At 43.8% G+C, this 15,867-nt stretch overlaps 1 protein-coding gene across 1 annotated transcript in view; it reads right to left on the bottom strand.

The window, feature by feature from the left end:
- Positions 1-15,867, bottom strand: part of MYBPC1 (myosin binding protein C1) — a 79,919-nt gene that overhangs the window by 61,041 nt on the left and 3,011 nt on the right. The window contains exons 3-5 of the mRNA XM_045291264.1: positions 7,159-7,258; positions 6,602-6,637; positions 2,861-2,971 (exon numbers count right to left, since the gene is read on the bottom strand). Of these exons, the coding sequence (XP_045147199.1) occupies positions 2,861-2,971; positions 6,602-6,637; positions 7,159-7,258 (247 nt within the window). The remainder of the gene's footprint in view (positions 1-2,860; positions 2,972-6,601; positions 6,638-7,158; positions 7,259-15,867) is intronic.

Consider the following 15,867-nt stretch of genomic DNA (forward strand, 5'->3'; position numbering starts at 1 on the left):
ATGCCCTACCAGACCTCTCACACCCTCCTTGCCACTGATTTTGGATCAGTTGTTGTTCCTTTGTTCCTGGGTTGGTCAACACCACCTCTTTTTACCCTCCTCCCCATCTCCCATGTCCCCCTGGAACCATTGGTTCCCTTGTTTTCTCCTCCAGACTGTTCATCCAGCCTATCTTATCTAGATAGACCTGCAGAGAAAATAATATGCACAAAAAGACAAGACATAGCAAAACAAAGTGACAAAAGAAAATAAAACGATGACAACAACAAAAAAACAATGACAATAAAAATTTTTTTAAAAAGAAAAACCTGTAAATAGTTCAAGGTCTGTTTGTTGACCTCTTAGAATGTCCTCCAGTTGAGTCTGATGGGGTGCCATGCTCTAGCCCCAAAGTCTATCCTTGGAACTCCCTCGGGACCTCCCTGCTCTGCTCCCCCCACTGCTCTGCTGCAAGCCCTTAGTGTTGTGCCTCAGTTTGGTGGGGTCAGACTGGGCCAATCCCAACACTGTGTCTCCAGTGTTGTCCCCCATTGGGCCATGGGTCAGCGAGGGACATCGTGTTTCATAGTGGGGCCAGCTATATGGTCCACTCTGCCCTGGCTGTTCTGAGCATGTATATTGTCCTCAAGGCTTGGTGGGCCTGGGTGTGCTCCACTCTCTCTTCCTCCCCCTTCATCTGCTCCCGTGTGCTCTGATCAGATCTGTCCCTCTCCCCAAGATGCAGCTTCAGTGCTGTCCTCTAAAGTGAATTCTTTGGGGTGGTGGAGGCAGCTGTCCAGGTATTTGGGATTGGGGCCGGGCCCTCAGACCCCTCCACTGGCTCCCCACTGTCTTCGGTTTTCACTGTTACACCCTTTTGTTGTCAGTGTCCCTAGAAAGCCAGCAGTTTTTTGAACAGTACAACTTAAAACTGACCCTCTGCGAGTGCACTTCTGAAAATAATACCAGCAAATTGTACCCCGCAACATACTCCTGATGATAAGATGTACACACACACACACACACACACATACACACACACAAATCAAAAAACACCCACAACCAGAGAATCATAAATTCAGGTCATCATAGTAACTTGAATATGTTGTGATTGGGGACTGCCTGTACATTCCTAAAAGAAAAATTAATGAACATTCCCGGGCACTGCCCCTGACGTCGGACCTTCTCGGCTGTCTCTGTTGCTAGGCCTCCTCATCGGTGCTCTCTGTCTATCTCCTTCCTCTTCCGGACCCTTCACAAGGATGCCACCTGCTTGCCTCCATAACGACCCTTGGCTTTTGTCACTACTTGTTGCGTTAGCTCTTCTTCCCATTGGACTGAAAGTTCTGAGTGTCTACACACCATACTGAGTGTTCAGCACTGTGTCTAGCACATTAAAAAACAAACCTGACTCATAAAAAGAAATTTAAAAAAAATTCACTACCATTGAGTTGATGCTGACCTATCATGACCCTATAGGACAGGGTAGAACTGCCATTTGAATTTCTGAGACCCACCTATTTACAGGAGTAGAAAGCTCTGCCTTTGTCCTACACAATGGCAGGTCGTTTTGAACTGCTGACCTTCTGATTTGCAGCCCAACACATAACCACTACACCATCAGCGTTCCCAGTTAGCAACTCAGTGCTAACTGCTTCCGGTGCCATAGTGACCGAGTCCTAGTGACCCAATATAGGGTTTCTGAAACTGTAAATCTTTATGGGAGTGGACAGCCTCATCTTTCTCCTGCATAGCAGCTGGTGGCTTTGAACTAGTACCCTTGCATTTAGCAACCCAATGCTTACCCCTCACTGCCACCAGGCTGACCACACAGAAAGTGTATACCTACTTCTGTTGGAATGCATCACTCTGAAGCTGAAATATATCTGAGATGTTATGCCTGATTTAGTGCAGGTGCAGACTGCACATTATTTAATGGAAGGAGGCATGTCCTGATGACAGCACATACTAGCTCTGAGCTTTAGGATATGTCAGGACTCTTGAGAGGACCCAAGTAGTCCTGGTGGTAGAGTGGGATACGCACTGAGCCGTGAGCCACAACATCATCGGTTCCAGCGCATCAGCTGATCTGAGGGAGAAAGAGGAAACTTTCTGCTCTGGTAAATATTGACAGCCTCAGAAACCCAGGGGGGCGGGGCTGTACTACCCTTTCAAAAGGGTCCTATGAGTCAGAATTGCCTTGGTGACAGTGGGTTTGGCTCAGAGTCTGGTCATTATAATGATCTCCATTTTACAGAGGGGTAAGTTGAGGCATAGAGAAATTAGGTTGACTCAGAAGAGAAGAGCTCATAGGAAGTACACGCCAAATTTGAATCCGGGTGGCATGGCTGTCAGCTACTCTGCTGGGCTGCCTAGATGCGTTCAAGGTTTTTGAAATGAGAAGCCCCTGCTCTCCAGGACAGGCTATAAAAAGCAAGATGTAATATACCTATCTAACTGGCTTATTAGCCAGATAGAAACAAAACAAAACAAAAGGAATGAAGTACTGATACCTGCAACAAAGTAAACAGACCTGGAAAACGTCACTCTAAGTGAAAGAAACCAGATACAAAGATGACCCAATGGGGGATTCCATTACGGTGAACTCTCCTGAGAGAAGCACAGTCACTGGGACAGGAAGTAGAGGTGCAGTTGCTGGAGATGAGAGGGTGAAGGGGAATGGGGAGGCAATACTGATAGATAGGGCACTTCCCTTTGTGGGTGATAAAAATGTCTTGGCCTTGAAAGAGGTGATGGTTGCCTAACACTGGGCATGTAATGAAAGTCTTCGAATTATTGGCTTCAAAATTGTTAATTGTGTGAATTTCACCTCAATTCAGCATACAAAGGAACAAGAGGCAGGATTAACGCTGGGACTCACCCACTTTCACTGATCCTGTTTGAGGCTTTTCCACAAACAAGGTGGACATCTGGGAGTTGGCATTCTGCTTGTCTGGTTCCTCCCCGGCAGGTGGTTCCCCGATGGACCATTCTAAGGATGGAAAGGAAGAAATTCATCGTTTCCAGGTCACGTTCGTCGCAGGTAGACTTACCTGCCATTGGCGTTCTCATCTGGCTGAAGCTTGTCTTGCTCTAATAAAACCAGAGAAGTGGAACATCATTCTTTAGGGTCCCCGCCCCCTCCCTTCCTCATGACCCCCCACTGCCATCAGTAGAGTGAGGATTCCCATTCTCACAGGGACGTCTCTGTCGTGGTGGAGGGTCAAGGAATGTGCTCTGATTCCTAGGAGTGAGACTCTGCAGGTACGATGTTAGCTCTAGTCTTTGCTGACAGATGTTTCCACTGTTTGCTTCCCCATCCAGTTCATCCCCTGATAGATACAGAGTGCAGTAAGTAAATAAAGTGGAATTCTTGGTGTTTTCCCAGGCTGTCCAATCTGTTTTCCAGATATGACTTATGATAAGGCCACATCTATTGGACAATAAGATCAACAACAGCAAACCTACCCAAACGCACTGCCATGAGTTGATCCTGACTTGTAGGGACTCTGTAGGGCAGGACAGAACTGCCCCTGTGGGTTTTGGAGGCCGCAACTCTTTACAGCAGGTCTCAACCTGTGGGTCGCGACCCCTTTGGGGGTTGAATGACCCTTTCACGGGGGTCGCCCGATTCATAACAGTAGCAACATGACAGCTAAGAAGTAGGCAACTAAAATCATTTCATGGTTGGGGGGGTCACCACCACATGAGGAACTGTATGAAAGGGTTGTGGTTAGGAAGGTTGAGAACCACTGCTTTACAGGAACAGAAAACCTCATCTTCCTCCCTGGGAGGGACTGGTGGTTTCAAACTGCTAACTTTGTAGTTAGCAGCCCAACAGGTAACAGAATTTGAAAAAGTCTAAAAAGATGAGGCAATTTGATGGTTCAGACTGGAGAGAACCTAGCAATCTTGAGCCTGGCCTGGCACTTTCTTGCTGCCATATGATCAGACCAATCTGTTATTGCTGTTTAGATTTCACCACCATTGGAGACAAGTGACAGATAATGGGAATTCAAGACAGGTGGAAGCTTCAAGAATACTGTTAGTGTCCTGAAAAGGTGGAGGGTGGGGGAACCAAACCAAACCAACCAACCAATCAAAAGAAATGAAACAAAAAAAATAAACTGATGGATTCCCAGGAAGAGAGATAAACTGGAAATGAAGTTTATGTTGCTGTGTTCTAGTTTATACCCCAAGGTGCATTGACAGCAAACGCTAATGAGGAGGGTAGAAGAGAGAACTGATACAGCTATTCCCTTTGTCTGCAAGCGCTGAATGTAGAGAAGGTTCGTTTCAGCAATTAAAATATCTGGGGGATGCAGGGGAGGGAAATAGATGGGTCATGAGCTCTCGTTAATGTTTTTGAATAGGAGAAAAGTGTAGATTGGATTATTTTAGTCTTCAAGTATTACTCATGCTGCATATTCCATTTCTACCTACAGGAGGCCATTGTTTTCACAATGAAGTTATGGAATCTAGTCACATGATTATACGATTTTTTTTAATATCCAAGGTAATGTTAGTATTTTTTGGTGTGAGTGTGTAATATTAGTAGCAGTGAATAGTGGGCACTCAAGTTGGGCAGGCGAAGGAAGAATTTTTGTTTTGTTCACTTCTATACCCAACGTGCCTTTAAGAATATCTGCCCCATAAAAGGTCCCTAGTAGGAATCATTGTATGTCCTCAGCACATTTGTTGGATGGATGGATGGATGGATGAAATGAATGAATGAATGAATGAATGAATGAATGAATGAATATAGCCTCCCAGAATTGTAGCTGTGGCTGACAGGATGCATTTGAGAAGTATTTTGTGAAGTGCATGTCCTTACAAAAGTGTGAATTATTATCTAGCTTCGGTACATTCCAGGAATAAAGATTTAACTTTTTAACTTTTTAATTTAAATTGAATGAAGGTTTACAGAGCAGGTCAGTTTTCCATTCAATAATTCAGACAGATTTTGTTTCATGCCATTGATTGCAATCACCCCAATGTAATAACGTTTATCCCATTCCCTCACTGTGTTTGCTGTCACCATCCTCCTTACCAACCCTTCTGAAGTTTGTCCTTGGGCAAATGCTGCCCTTTTGTCCTTAAATAGTTGAATATTCCAAAGCATGCATGACTCCCTAGTCATAGTGTTCCCCATATAGACCTGCCTATTGTTTGGCTGGGAAGTGAGCCATGAGGACCAGTTCATTTACAGACTTGAAGGGTGACGAAGGCTCATCGTCTCAGAGGTTCTACCAGTCTCGAAGCCAACCAAGAAGCCTGGCCCTTTTTGTGATTTGGAGTTTTGTTCCACATTTTTCTCCACTGTATCGAGGCCTTTAATGTACTGTAATCCTTTTCAGAGTAGCCGGGCACCATCCATCTGATTTTTCTGGTCTCAGGATCTCGGAGGCTGATGTTCACATGACCTGTTAGTTTGTTGGACTAGTTATTTCCATGGGCTCTCAATTTTCACTCTTTTTCCCTCTGCACAGGGAGGGATCGATGGTTACACCTTGGGAGGCTGCTCATGAGCTTTTAAGACCAGAGTAGCTGCTCACCAAAGTAGACCATTACAGAACATTGTCTTCGTGGGCTATGTTATGTCAATTTACATTGCTTGGTGTCCCCAGAGACTATGGTCCTGCGTCCCTAGGCTCAGCAACTAGGAGTGGAGATTTTTAATTTCTGTGTATTTGCTAAATGTTAAAAATGAGGGTCAAAAATTGAGAACCATTAATCGTACAAGATTCAAAAGACAGCATTTGCCAAAGGATAAAGCTCAAATGCAGGAATGGGTGGCAAAGAAGGTCGTATGAAAACATAAGCACAGAAGGAAGTGCAAAGAGCGTGGTGACATTGTGGGGGCTACAGTCAATGTCATGAAACAAAATGTCTATGAATTGTTGAACAAAAAACAGATTTGCTTCATAAACTTTCACTCAAACCACAGTGAAAACGTTTTTTTTAAAACGATAGTTATAATGAAAAAAAACAAACAAACCTGGGGTGTATTGTTTTTGCCCTCACTCACTGCCATAACAGGGATTCCAACCCATATGGGGTTTCTGAGGCCATAAACCTTTATGAGAGCAGGTAGCCTCACCTTTCTCCCATGGAGAGGCTAGTGGATTAGAACTGCTGACCTTGCAGTTAGCAGTCCAATGCTGATCTGACTGTACCCATGATCCATGGGGGCCCCACCCAAAGGGTTTTCGTTGGTTGATTTTCAGAAGTAGATCTCTAGGCCTTTTTTCCTAGTCTGTCATAATCTGGAAGCTGTGCTGAAACCTGTTCAGCCTCATGGCAACACACTGGCCAATAGGTGGTGGGCGGACTTGAGGTGCGCTGGCTGGAAATGGAACCCGAATCTCTGGCATGGAAGACTTCTCACATCCAACCATTGAACCACCGCTGATTCTGACATTTTTGTGTATGCCTGTATCATGCAAAATTAATGATTTCTCAATACATTAGTCTGCTTGTCAATGGAGGTGCAATGAAAGGTTGCTAAGAAGGCTGCAAAGGGAGCAGAAGGAGAATTAGAATTAATACTGTTTCAAGAAATGAGGTCATTAGTGAGTCTATTAAGGTGGGGTCAGGATGTCTTGCTTCAGGGGGTGCTCACCTGAGTCTTTTCTCTCCAGGGCCCGACTACCCAAACCTGAAAGGAAAGTGTGATTGGATTGACGTGAGGGAGGGGACGAAGGTGGACCGCTGACTTCCACGCGCTTGGATCCCCCAAACCCCGTCTCTTCTGGCTGCAGGGAGCAAAACACTAGAAGTTGGCTTTGGATGGTAAATTAGAGGAGCTTCCTCCGTGAAAACATCCATAAAATGTATCTTGTTTTTCAAAGCACGAATAAAGAAAAATAGAAATGTTTACATTTATAGGACACAGAAAAAGGGTAGCTAGCTGGGAATGGAACAAACACATTTTTGGCCCTAAAATTCATAGTCAGGATTTACCAGTTGGATGTATTTCACAGAAGATAGGTGCCTGTTCTTGGTTTCTCATGCACCACAAAATATTAAAGCCAACATTTGCCTCTCGGTTCTGGAATGGGCAAGACCTATTGCCCCATTCTGCTCACTGGCTCAGCGAGGTGACCTGACTTCTCCTTTTCTTTACTGTCAATTAATAATAAATTTCTAAAGTAGCAAAAGAGTTAGGATTGTCCTAACCTGGCGGCACGGCACTAGGCGGGGAGGCTTCCTCTTCATCTGAAACAAGAAATAGTAGCTTAAAAAAAGACAAGGAAGAAAAGGCTTCGTCCGGAGCAACCTGGAAAAGGAGGATTCTGCAAAAGAACAAGAGAAACTACACAGAACACTTTAAACAGGAGGGTTAGCCTTAGCAGGCGTGGTGCCTGAAAAGGTCAACATTGAGAATGGGGTGAGAGCGTAGGATAAGCCAAGGGAAAGTGTAAATGAAAAAATGGAACATTATCCATTTGTACATGGGGATTGGAGGGTCAATACTAACAATCCAACCTTGATCAAATCCACAACAAGGGGTTTTCAAGTTCTTATGTTGCTGAAATAAGTGGTATTCTTCATCTATCACACCCAGTTAGATCCAGACAGATGGCCCAAAGCATAGCCGGCCTGTTTTAGAACTCTTTCCTCCCCTGCCAAAGTCAGGGGGAAAAATCAAGAGTGCCGAATATAAATCAACGTGTCACACAAAGGTCAGCAATAAGGGTTTTAGGAGCCTCGTGAGTACTTCTCTGGGAGAAAGACAGGGCTTTCTGCCCCATAAAGAGCCTCAGAAATGCACAGGGCAGTTCTCTCCTGCCCTGGAGGGTGGCTTTGAGTTGGCACCAACTCACTGACAATGAGTGAGCGTGTTCAGTACACCTCAGTATTGGTCTTGGCCAGTGCTAGTTACCGTATACACTCGTGTATCAGCCGAGTTTTTTCAGCCCATTTTTAATGCTGTTTTTGTGGTAAAATTAGGTGCCTCCACTGATATTTGCATCGGCTTATACTCAAGTATATACGGTACTTTAAAAAAAAAGTTTGCGAGGACCTGATGCTGGGGGCTTAAGTGGAGAGCAAATGTTTTGAGAATGAGGGCAATGAATGTACAAATGTGCTTTACACAATTGATGCATGTCTGGATTGTGATAAGAGTTGTATGAGCCCCTAATAAAACGATTAAAAAAAAGTTTGCCCTTGTAAAAATAAAACAAAAATAAACTGCCATGAGTCCATTCCAACTCTTAGCAACTCTCTAGGACAGAGCAGAACTGCCCCGTGGGTGTCTAGATGGTAACTCGTTACGGGAGTAGACAGCCTCATCTTTCTCTTGCGCAGCAACTGGTCGTTTTTAACTGCGAAGCAGCCCAGCTCGTAGCCCACTGCGCCACCAGGGCTCCTTGTTGACCCTTTTATGTGTGTAGAATTCAAAACTTGTCTTGAAGCAGGTATAAGGAGAGACATTGGAAATCCCCTCATTTTAGAAGTCTGTGAATCAAACCCACTGCCATCAAGTCGATCCCACCTCAAAGCGACCTGAGGGTTTCTGAGGCTGTGAGTCTTTACAAGCTCAGACAGCCTCATCTTTCTCCCGCAGAGCAGCTGGTGGTTTTGAACCACTGACCTTGCGGTTAGCAGTTCAACTCTTACCCTGCAGCAAAACCAAGGCCCTTTGAAAGAATCTTAAATATTTAAGTAGACGTTTGGTGTCATCTGAACCGCTCTTTTCCAAAGCATGAAAATAGTATTTGTAGAAATAATAATAACCTTTGTACTCAAAATAGTAGGGTAATTGTGGATTTAAAAATACAAACCCAGTGACTACTTGATATTGGATACAGAAAAGACACATGTACATTCATGTTCATTAAGAAGTGGTTTTTCTAACAATTCATGGTGAAATAAAATAACACAATTTTGCATACTCTCTTAAAACATTTACTAAAAATGTTAATAACTGCTCTAAAATTCCTCAAAAGTGAGAACCAGGAATATGCTCTATTAATGTTTAACAAAATAACTAATGTAGTACACAGGGAATAGGCTGTCTCTTCAGAGCCAAAGAGGGGATTCACGCACACTGTGGGACTTGACATTAATTAGAGGGTGCTTTCTGCTCTCAAGAAGCTGGGACAACGTTAGCCTAAGTGAAGTTAAATGCTTGTTAGTACACATGTGTCTGTGCACGTGCAAGAGTGTAAACAAGTGCAAAGACCAGAGGGCACTTCAAATCCTTCCGTGGGCTTCAGGGTCCTGTAACTGGGTGGAGGTAACACCTCAGACAGGAGTTCGCCTGTCCCACAGTTGGTTCCGTTGGGCTTCCTATCACATGCCACAACATCGTGCAGGTGAGGAACGACACATGTTTCAGAGCCATGTTTTTCAGTATTATTTTCCATATATTTAATTCAGGACTTAGTATTTTCTTCTTGTAACTGATTCATTGATTTTATTTACTGGTACGTGTAAAGAATCTTCGTGGGTAAGTCCCGTAAAAATGAATGGCAATGAGGTTTTCAGATGTAACCAAACTCTACATAAACTGGAAACTAGAACCATTTAGACTAATATGAGCACTTCCTTTTATACAGGCTTTATTATCCCTTTGTTTTCATTAGGCATAGTACACAATTGTTTAGGATGCAAACTGACAGCTAGAAAAAATACAAATTTGAAGTGCTAAAAATAAAAACTTACAAAGTTACCTGGTTGGATTGGATGAGATTGAAAAGTTTAATTGCTCTTATTTACCATAAGAAAACAGGTTCTCTTACTAGAAAAGGACATTTGAACATACAAATCTTTGTGGTCATGTTCAATTAATAAGGCATGGCATTACCCAAAGAACATGTCCAACTAAGTGAAACAAAAATATAATATAAAAGCCATCGGTTCTTATTTCTAGGTCTAATTAAAAGTGCCTGTGATGATAAGGATTAGAGCTTCGGACTCTGTAATGCAATGCGTATGAAGACTATGTACTGAAAGCCGTAAGGCCATCGCCGATAGCTACATGAACCAAACCAAACTCACTGTGTTTGAGCTGCACGAAGGGCAACTAACTTACCAACGCAGAAGTTTATTCATCTTAAAAAAAACAAAAACAAAAAACGCTTCATAGGTAGATTCTGACCCACGACGACCCTTTAGGACAGGGTGGAACTGCCCCTGTGTGTTTCCAAGACTCTAACTCTGTACAGGAGTAGGAAGCCCAATCTGAGAGGACTCAGAAGACATTTGTTGAATATACAGATGTTAGACTGAGAGGCAGATATTTGTCCCTACTGAGAATATAAATAATCTATGCTCAGCATTCCATTGATTTGCTACCTGTACTTTTCTGGAAGAATTTCAAGCCACACACAGCAGCGTTGTTTGCATAAGAGCACTGCCCTCAGTGTGGTCACTCTGAAAAGGATTTGCACGTCTGATTTTCAGTTTGTTGTTTGATTAAACACGCACATTTCTTTGCTGTTGCCTATTATATAGATTCTAGAAGGTTTTCCCTGGGTCTCAGGCAAAGGTAGGGAGTATTAGAGAGCAGGCTAGCTGGATGGACCACTTGTCCAAAGGCAAACAAACAAACCAACACACAGTGATAACTCTTTCCTGGAATGTGTAGCTAATGGCCTCTACGAACAACTGCTTCCTTTGTTATGAGACCAGAAGAACTAGATGGTGCCAAGCTGCCACCGCTGAACATTTTAGTCAAAGAGTCTATAGAAGAATCCTAACCCAAAGGGAGAAAATTCAGAGCAGGATTTCACATCGCCATGAAATCCAGACATTATGGAGTCATAGAAGCTGACGGAATCTGCCCAACCAATGCCCTGGCATCACCCTTAAACCGCACAGCTTACACCAAGATTAGCCCCTGAAGTGTTCTCAAAACGAAACCACAGATTACCTTAACTTGTAATGTTCATCTGGCGCTCTGTGCTCATTTAATAACGTTATGTTATGTGATCAAATTGACAATACGACCATGACAGATTAGACATGAAATTTAGAGGACAGTAGGTTTATGTTACTAGATGAGGAACAATCTGGAGAAGGAGAGTGAGAAAGATTGTACAACCTGAAGGATGTAATCAATGTCATAGCACAGGTGAGGGTGGGAGTCAACAAAACAAAAAGGGTGCAAAGGGGAGCTCTGGACAGCCTTGTATCGTAATTTCAGTGTAGCCACATGAATCTGCCGGTCCACGTGGGAAAGGAATGTAACCCGCACATGCACATTGTGCCAGTGTCAATTTCCTGAGTTTGACGTTGTACCCTAACTTGTGAGATGTAAACATTGGGGGAAATTGGACGAAGGATCCAGGAGGCCTCTTATGTCTTTGCAATTTTCTGCCAATCAACAATTATTTCCAAATTAACATTTAAAAACAAAACAAAACTCCTTCCCAGAAAATCATTTGTTTCCAATCAGAGACTGTCAGTCAGCCTGAGAATGTTGGGGGATCTCACCCTGAGCACATCTTATGTGACTGAGACAGGAACCCAGCGACTCTCTGAAGCTACCAAAAAATGTCACCCATTTGGAAGTTGTTACAGGACGGCATTAGGTGGTTTGGAGCTAGGCTAGATCTCTATGAATCGTGTTAAAAGTGGCACGCGTTGGAGCCACTGACTGAACATGCTTCCAGTCATGCGGTAGAGGACTGACTGCAGTCCTGCAAAGGGTCCTCATCTCCAGGCATGATTGTTCCTGACAGCTTGAAGTGAGTTGGTCTTAGGGTTGACACCATCAATCAGTGCTGAGGATGAGCTCTCAAAATGCGCAATGCTGGTCTCTCATTCTGCACCCTCACCAACTCGGAATATGCATCGGATGCCCACTTTCCAGCCTAGAGAACATCGAATGAAAACAAAAATCTAGCAAGATTATCATGGCGTGGTTAGCAGCTAAGCCAGCATGGAAATTCAGTTGTTTCTTTCCTTCTACCAGTATTTAATAGGAGGTTGTCGTTGAGCGGCTCTCTGCCGGGTGCTGGAAGGAAGGAGATAAGGGGATGCAAGAGGTGTTAAGATACGGTGCCTGACCATCAAAAAGCTGACAAGCTGACAGGAACAAAGACTCAAACATGAATACGTGCTTAAGTGGAGAAAAGAGGGATTGGACGCCAGAGGCAGTAAGTCCCAGAGCAATTAGGAAAGGGAAGGGGAGAGGGAAGTGAGCTAGAGAGCTGCGCTGAGAAGTGAAATCTGAGTTGCATGTTAACAACAGCAACAAAAGTCAACGGACAGAGCCTGGAGGGGGGGAGGGCAGTGCATGGCAGGACATGCTAGTCGTTGCTGGAACAGAGGTCCGTCCGTCCCCTCAGTCCATCCAATGTCTGCTTAGGCCTGGTTTCTTCCTCAACTGGGGATACCAATGTAGCCATCATTATTGCCTGGATGTTTTACTTAGGTCCTTTGACATTTCCATGACAATCATCGTTGGAGAAGACTGTAGAGTTTAAAACAATCCCACTGGCCGACCTGTTTGATTTAAAGTTGTCATTCTCCCTCCTTAACTTGATTTGCTTCCTAGGTATGCAGGGAGAAGAAATATCAGTGACAAGCTGCAGGGGGCAAGGCCTTGCTCAACTCCTGCAAGTGTTGGAGGAAAAACTGCTACTAATTTTAGGATGCTACCGTCATCCGGCCTGCTCTTTTATCATACTGTCCTCTCCCTGTGCAGAAGAGTTTTCATTTGTGGGCTGCTTGACTGGTTGGTTGGTTTTAATTTATAGAAAGGCATCCCCCTCGCTCACCTCCCCGGTTACGTATACAGATATAAAAGGGTGAATTTTCAGATTAAGGTTCGGGCGGGTTTTGTGTAAATTTGGAGAGCTTGCCCTCTAGGATAACATCATCTGTTCCATTCGTTGAGCTGTACAGCCTGGTCCAAGTACCTTTCCAAATTTGGAAACCGAGGTGTATGTCACGAGCCTTGTCAAGAATCATGTTACAAGAACTTCAGCCAGGATGTCCCAAACCTCCTTGAACTCAGCCCATGGAAGGGGTTCCAGGAGTTTGCACTGTCTGCATTCCATAAACAAATAACCTTCAGACTGTGGCTCTCTTGGCCGGCATTAGTATTCATGTTATGATCCATGGGAGATACTGAAGGTCAAGGACAAAGTGGGTGAACTAACATTATGCACGAGTAATTCAAGCTAGCTGAAGAAAAATGATCATCCAGTGTACTGAAAGAAAGAACAAGAATAATTTACTAAGGTAGCGGAGACAACAATATGTAAGAATTAAGTAAATAAATGTGACATAGTAGGAATCAAGCAATACTTAGTATGCTTTGCACTGATGTGGAGAGAGAGAGAGAAAGAGCAACTTCTTAGCCAGGAAATAAATGGTTATTCTGAAACTTAAGCTATATTATTCATTTCCCAAATCAAATGTGCATTTTTACAAGGATGATACAAACATTTGAAGCAAAATTGTCCAAACGGCTGCTGTTAAGACTTTCTAGTGGCCCTTAGCTTGTTAGAGGGTGGGTGACAACAAACGGGGTATTTCATTGATTCTGGGAAGCTAGACCACCTTCACATGACTTCACTACTACAAAAGCAAACGTGTTTCCAGGTCAACAGGAGCAACATCGTGTTGGCTTCAGAGGATATTAGTAGCTATAGAAGTCAACCTATAAATCTGCATCGTGCAGAGGGGTCCCCAAGGAGGTGTTAGCTTTCCAAAGTATTGGTAAAATCTGGGACAATCCACATAGTATGTGAACTGTTCTATGGAAAACAAAAGTCTGGGTGAGAGAGATGGATTTTCCAACTTGCCATCATCCCAAGGAAAGAGACATCTCCCACCGGTGCTTGGAAACCATCGATTAGCTTGCTGGCATCTCTGTAAGTGCTTGTGATAGTTTTATCATTGTTGCTTTTCTTTTGGAAAAGCGTGTGATAGAAATCTTTCAAAGCATCACCCCTCCCCACTTTTTAAATTATACCAACTGGATCCAGCAGACAGCATGCAGGTAACAAACTCTCCATCATGCTTCTGAAAGGTAATGAGGAGAAATGCCCTCTGGGCCCACAACCATCCTTCCCGATCTCCTTCTGCTACCAGTTTCCTTGCATTCAGCCTCCTCGTCCTCCCTCCTGCCCTCCCTCCAACTCACCTTTTGCTGGTCCGCTTCCGCCCTCCTTCCCTTTTTTTGGTTCTGTGTGGAAAGGACAAGCACAATTTTGAAAGTGCCTTTTAAAAAGTATGCTTTTGTGCAAAAAACAATGGGAAGCAGGAGAGGATAGTGGAGAGTATCAGTGACAACAAACCATATATGATGTTACAGACCCACTTATTGTGCTATTTCTGAATTAGGAGTGTGAATGTTATAGCTTATCCATATTAAGCTTGTAATAAAAGGAATTAATAATTCTGGTAATTTGGGGGAAAGTAGCATACATAGAGATATGCAATACAGATTTTTTTCAAAACATTTTATTGGGAGCTAATACAGATAACATATCATTCCGTAGTTCAATCACATCAAGCAGGATTGTACAATTGCTACCACAATTCGTTTCAAAGCATTCTCTTCCTTCTTGAACTCTTTGATATCTGCTTTCCTTTGGCCCGACTTTACCTCCCATCACTTTACCTCCCCACCCACTGCCATGCAGATTTTATTAAAATGCACTCAGTACTTGCGATATGAAATGCTGGAGTGGAATTCAGTATACAATTTTAGATCTCCACGAGAGATTTTTTTAAAAAGGAAATTCCACCTATGTAATAGTTTCTAAAGTTTGCTCATCTAGATAATATTATAGTCAAGTATTAAAAGGTACAGTGTATATAATTTTAAAGAAAATGTTTCAGTGCATATATTAATCTTCTAGGCTGGGTCACCTTAGCATGAAGAAAACACATTTTCAAAACTAGGCTAATAAGCAACATCATGATGAATGGAGAAAATCTTGAAGTGGTCATAGATTTCACTCTATTTGGATCCACATCAATGCTCATGGAAGCAGCAGCCAAGAAATCAAGTAACATATTGTATTGGGCCGATTTACTGCACAAGACCTCTTTAGAGCGTTGAAGAACAAAGGTGTCACTTGGAGGACTAAGGTGCACTTGACCCAAGCCATGGACTTTTGAGTCGCCTCACATGCCTGTGAAGTTGGACAGCGACTGAGGGAGACAGGAGGAGAAGCAATGTGTCGGGATGATGGTGCTGGCAGAGCACGTGGAATGTACGGACTGCCAGGAGAAGGAACGCGTCTGTCTCGGGAGAATTACAAGCAAGGAATGCTCTTCAGAGCAAGGATGGTGACCCTTGGTTGAATGTACTTGGACCATGGTGCTACGAGGGGCGAGTCCCTGGAGAGGACCAGTGAAGACTAGGAAGAAAACGATCAATGAGATGGATGACCCTGTGGCTGCAGCCAGGGCCTCACGCAGCAACAAGGGGGAAGAGGGCACAAGCTCTGCTCGGTTGAATTAGAGGGTCTCTGTAGAGGCGAGAATGGCGAGACTTTGTCTCACAGCCTTGGGACATGATATCCCTAGAGACGACGTCATGCTTAACAAAGGGGAGGGGCAGCAACAAAGAGACAGGGAAGGCCCCCCCACGAGGAGGATGGGCACAGGGGTTGCAGCCATGGGCGCCAACATAAGAACCACCGTGAGGGTGATGCAGGGCCGGGTGGGCGTTTCCTCCTCTGTACACAGGGTCACTGTGAGTCGGAACCGGCTCCACAGCACCTGACAACAGCCACGAGCCCAAACCCACATGATGGCACCTCACAGAACACAAGGTGGAATGGTGACAAATACATGTCATATTTTATCCATAAAAACTATCTGGTTTACAGTTTTTGCTCTTCCGAATTGCATTATCTTAGACATCTGCAATTGACTTGCAGTCTATGTTAGAAAAAAAAGATTGCGTTCTCA

Source organism: Echinops telfairi, unplaced genomic scaffold, assembly GCF_000313985.2.
Source record: "Echinops telfairi isolate 266 unplaced genomic scaffold, ASM31398v2 ScPeMD7_2;HRSCAF=8, whole genome shotgun sequence".
NCBI lineage: Eukaryota > Metazoa > Chordata > Mammalia > Afrosoricida > Tenrecidae > Echinops > Echinops telfairi.